Here is a 5,000-nt window from a genome sequence, read left to right on the forward strand (position 1 = left end):
CCCACCACACTCCTAACCCCTCCTCCTCCTACACACACACACACACACACACACACACACACTAGCTAGCAAGAGTGCAATAAAAATGCTGCAAGGTGTGTGTGTCTATGCCCTGAATAGCGCTCCCAGCACAACCCCGTACCATACTAACTAATTGCTACCTAACGCTAACATGGGGTGCATCTAGATAGCATCATTGCTACCTAACGCTAACATGGGGTGCATCTAGATAGCATCATTGCTACCTAACGCTTACATGGGGTGCATCTAGTTAGCATCATTGCTACCTAACGCTAACCTGGGGTGCATCTAGATAGCATCATTGCTACCTAACGCTAACATGGGGTGCATCTAGATAGCATCATTGCTACCTAACGCTAACATGGGGTGCATCTAGTTAGCATCATTGCTACCTAACGCTAACCTGGGTGTCTCTGCCAGGTATGCCGCTGAAAACATACAGTGTCAGTCCTGTGTCTACTAGCCAGGACATACAAACAGTGTGAGTCCTGTGTCTACGAATCAGGACATATAAACATCAGTGTCTATCCTGTGTCTACAAATCAGGACATAAAAACATCAGTGTCAGTCCTGTGTCCACCAATGGGGCTGTCTGTGCTAGGTCTCCTTCCTTGTGTCCCCTGAGCACAGCAGGGTCACGGGAGACAGAGTCACCTCTGCTATCTGCATGGTGCCTACATCATTAAGACAGTGTGTAATGATCCATGGCTAGTGGATATACATATGGGAAAACAATAAGTGTGCTGTCAACAGAGCCATTTGGAGACTGTTGAGTTTAGCACATGCTTCTGCTCTGATGGCTTGGTCTTGGGAGTATCTAACACACTGACAGATTTCCCACAATGCTTAGCTGCTGTCAGGCTTCCCCTGAAGGCAAAAGCCCACCTCTGACACGCCCTCCTCACAGACAAACTCAGCCCCCAAACCCACAGACCACACAACACAGGGGGCTCACTCCTGCCCCCCACCCCACCAAGAAAAAGTCTCAGTTCCCCTCTAGTGCTCCTTTCACCCTGATTGGGCAATTTCCATTCTCTTTAACCCCGTTTGGTCAGCCGCTCTCTACCCTCACTCTAATTGGTCAGCCACCTTCTACCTTTACCCTGATTGGTCAGCTGATCCTTTGCCCTCACCCTGATTGGTCAGCCACCGTCTACCCTCACCTTGATTGGTCAGCCACCCTTAACCCTCAATCTGATTGGTGGGCTGCCCTGTGCCCTCCCTTTGATTGGTGGGCCACCGTGCGTGCGCGGTCTCTGCTGTTGTTGAGTACTGTGGATGTTTGCCTGTGGGGAGGGGATGTGGTTGTGGGGGGGCTGAGGAGATTCTGTAAAAGCCCTTCTTTTCTGCCTTCAGGGGGTGGGAAGCACCATCACAGTGTCCCAGGTATGTCATGACTTCTCCTGATCCACTGTTCTCCTCTCCTCCTCTCCTCTCCTCCTCTCCTCTCCTCTCCTCCTCCCTTTTTCTCTTTTTCTCTTTTCACTCCTCTCTTATGTTGTTGGTTTTTCCATTTTGATTTGTGTTGGTCTGTATAATTTGCAACGTCTTCTCTGATGTATTGTGTATGCTGCACACCAACACGACTCCTCAGAAACACATAACCGCACAGTCACACTCTACCTGGCCTTCATACCTATAGTCTGTAGAAACACATAACCGCACAGTCACACTCTACCTGGCCTTCATACCTATAGTCTGTAGAAACACATAACCGCACAGTCACACTCTACCTGGCCTTCATACCTATAGTCTGTAGAAACACACTGCCAGGAAGTGTAATGAGGGCCAGAGTCTGTATAGAAATTAGAGTGAGGGTGTATCTCAGAGCACATTTTTTATATTCCACATACATACAGGTTCATGATAATTCATATTAAACACACCCATCAGCACCTTTATTTACAGTTTCATGATAATTAATTATGTTTTCATTTTGCCATGTTGTTCCGTTGTACTAAAGTAATAACATCTATAGCCCACACATTCACACAGGAACCAAGTTCAGCCATCACTCTATTGCCCACACCTTTACAAATGACCCAGTTCAGCCATCACGACCATGAGCATTTATTTCATTCAGGCACAAGAAGGAAAGATGTTTTTTTTACAATAGTTTCAATATAAAGTTGAAAGATTTGCTTAAATATATAGGCTTAAAATAAACAGTTGAAATATCCAATTCAACTGAGATGATATAAAATAAAATAATAATGAATAAAAATTGACATAATATGACTGAGAAGTGTCACTGAAATGCCCATTGACATTTTAAATATCTAGCTATTTAATGTCTCAGTCCCTCCAGTTTGTTTGATGATCCCATGATTTGCTCATTCAAATTCATGCATAGATCCACTGAAGGAAGTAATGGGATGTAGGAAGTACAGTGAGCTAGGAATGCACAATACATTTTATTTGATCATGTTAATGTTAAATAATTAATACATGTTTATTTTCAGTTCTCTGTAAACATACTTGTGATTTTGAAGTTCAAAGGTTCAATACACAAGGCATGCTATTTTTTGTTTCAACTCATATCTACGTGGATACATAAGAACACAATGAATAAAAAATAATAGGCTATTCCAAAAATATTGTAAAAGAAAATGCTATAAATTATACAAAAATACAAAATTACATAATCTGTAGAACGACTAGTCTATATATAATCCATAGAATGTCATGTCTATTTTTTTTATCTCCCATTAATTTGTTTTCTAGAATACATTGACATAAGGGGTGTGTAAAGAAAATAGCTACATCACCACCAAAAACATATTTTCTGTTTTCCTGTAGCATTATGCCATGGTGTTATTTTAGTATCAATAAAAGCAATTGAACAGCCACAGAAATCTAGTGTAATTAAACATGTTAAATATGATTTTGTAATATACAAATGTTTTTTGTAAAATACATTTATTAATAAACCAATAATTGGGTCAAGGTAAATCATTAATTTGAGGTAACAACATATGATTAAAGACAACAGTAAATAATTAACTGAAGCTGAATTATTGGAAATGTACAGTATATAATTGCTAGTAGGCACTAATAATATATTTTTGTATGAGTAGCTGAGATTGTTCTGAGAATTAAGGTTTTGATTGTATGATGTATTTGCAAAACAAGCCAATGCTAACAGATGAAGCTAATGGTCAGCGTATCTGAGGCAAATTAAGCTAAGGGTTAGTGTTTCTGAGGCAAATGAAGCTAAAGGTTAGCGTAGCTAATGCAGATGAAGTTAATGGTCAGTGTATCTGAGGTAAATTAAGATAATGGTTAGCGTAGCTGAGGCACGAGAAGCTAATGTATAGCGTGGTTGAGGCACATGAAGCTAATGGTTAGCGTATCTGAGGCAAATTAAGCTAAAGGTTAGCATAGCTGATGCAGATGAAGTTAATGGTCAGTGTATCTGAGGTAAATTAAGCTAATGGTTAGCGTAGCTGAGGCACGAGAAGCTAATGGTTAGCGTGGTTGAGGCACATGAAGCTAATGGTTAGCGTAGCTGAGGCAGAGGAGGCTAATGGTGTTGTTGAGGGAGGACTGTGTATTTTTTGTGACATGGCTGATGTAGATGAAGTAGATGGATATAATTGTGTTTCAGTCTTTCCCTCTGTCTTGGGTTCATCACCTTCCTTAATCAGGTCCTCATTATCCCCCTCAGCATGGTTCTGTATGTGTGTGTGTGTGCGTGTGTGTGTGTCCGTGTTGTTGAGCAGCTTGTGGGCATAATTGATACTGTTTCTGCAGGGGTGTGTGTGTGTGTGTCGAGGGTGGCGTGCCCACTGGGTACGAAGGGCATGGGGACTGTGTCTGCAATTCCAGACGTGCAAATTGGGCCGACAGCATGCGGGTAGACCAGGGCACTGGCCTTCCAATTAGCCAGCTTTATCTGTGCTCTGTCACACACACACACACACACACACACACACACACACACATACACAGACACACACACACACACACAGACACACACAATCACTCACACATACACACACACACACACACATACACACATGTGACACACACATGGTAACTAGCAAATATGAAAAAAAAAAAAAAACATGCATGAACACAAACACACACACACACACACACACACACACACACACACATACTGTGGTTCAAAGGAGTGGCACTTATCAATATTTCAGGTCATTATTGTTTCAGTGCAGGCCGGCCTCAGGTTAATGTGTTAAGTATTAATGCAGCTTGTTCTATTATTGATAGTATTAGCAGTTCTAGCCACCTACACCGACACACATTTGTGAACCGCCATAGTGTCTTTGAGTGTGTGTGTGTGTGTGTGTGGGTAGGGATGTGCTTTAGTGTGTGTTTGTGTGTGTGTGTGTGTGTGTGTGTGTTCGTGTGTGTGTGTGTGTGTGTGTGTGTGTGTGTGTATGTGTGTGTGTGTTTAATAAAGAGTCAGGTGTGCAGTTTCATTAAGTGTCCTCTCTAAAGAAGACGTTATAAATCTGGCGGTGCTATGGAGAGGAGCGGTGGCAGACTCATCCATTCCCTTTAAATGACAGTAGCCATGTATTGACCTGCGCTAGAGGGTGAATTATTTACTAGCCTCTCTCCTGTGTGTCGCCACTGTCGCGGCCGCCCAGGTGTCAGGTTGCCATGGCGTCCCACTGTGTGTTGTCGCATGGCGGAGAGAACGGTAATGTAGCGGTGTGTGTTGCCGCGGTGATGTCCTTTGTCCACCCTCAGCCTCCCACCCCACAGGTCAGGTGATGCGTGTGTGTGTGTGTGTGTGTGTGTGTGTGTGTGTGTGTACTGTATGTGTGTGTGTGTGTGTGTGTGTGTGTGTGTGTGTGTGTGTGCTGAGATGCAATATCGTTCACAGAGAAAAACACTGCATGCATACTGCAGTGGGTATGAAGCCTTATATAGTACACACACTCAGAAATTCCATTCACACCATTTCTGCTGTAAGTGCATGTTGTGTGTGATGTCTGTATGCTACTGAG

General features: G+C 42.9%; 1 protein-coding gene across 13 annotated transcripts in view; it reads left to right on the forward strand.

The window, feature by feature from the left end:
• pbx3b (pre-B-cell leukemia homeobox 3b) overlaps positions 1-5,000 on the forward strand; it is a 51,512-nt gene that overhangs the window by 33,927 nt on the left and 12,585 nt on the right. For 6 of the 13 annotated variants that reach the window (XM_042102340.1, XM_042102345.1, XM_042102341.1 and 3 more), the window contains exon 6: positions 1,378-1,407. The exons of the other annotated variants lie outside the window; for them this stretch is intronic. In XM_042102340.1, the coding sequence (XP_041958274.1) occupies positions 1,378-1,407 (30 nt within the window). The remainder of the gene's footprint in view (positions 1-1,377; positions 1,408-5,000) is intronic. 13 annotated transcript variants of the gene reach the window in all.

This window comes from Alosa sapidissima, chromosome 8 (genome assembly GCF_018492685.1).
Source record: "Alosa sapidissima isolate fAloSap1 chromosome 8, fAloSap1.pri, whole genome shotgun sequence".
NCBI lineage: Eukaryota > Metazoa > Chordata > Actinopteri > Clupeiformes > Clupeidae > Alosa > Alosa sapidissima.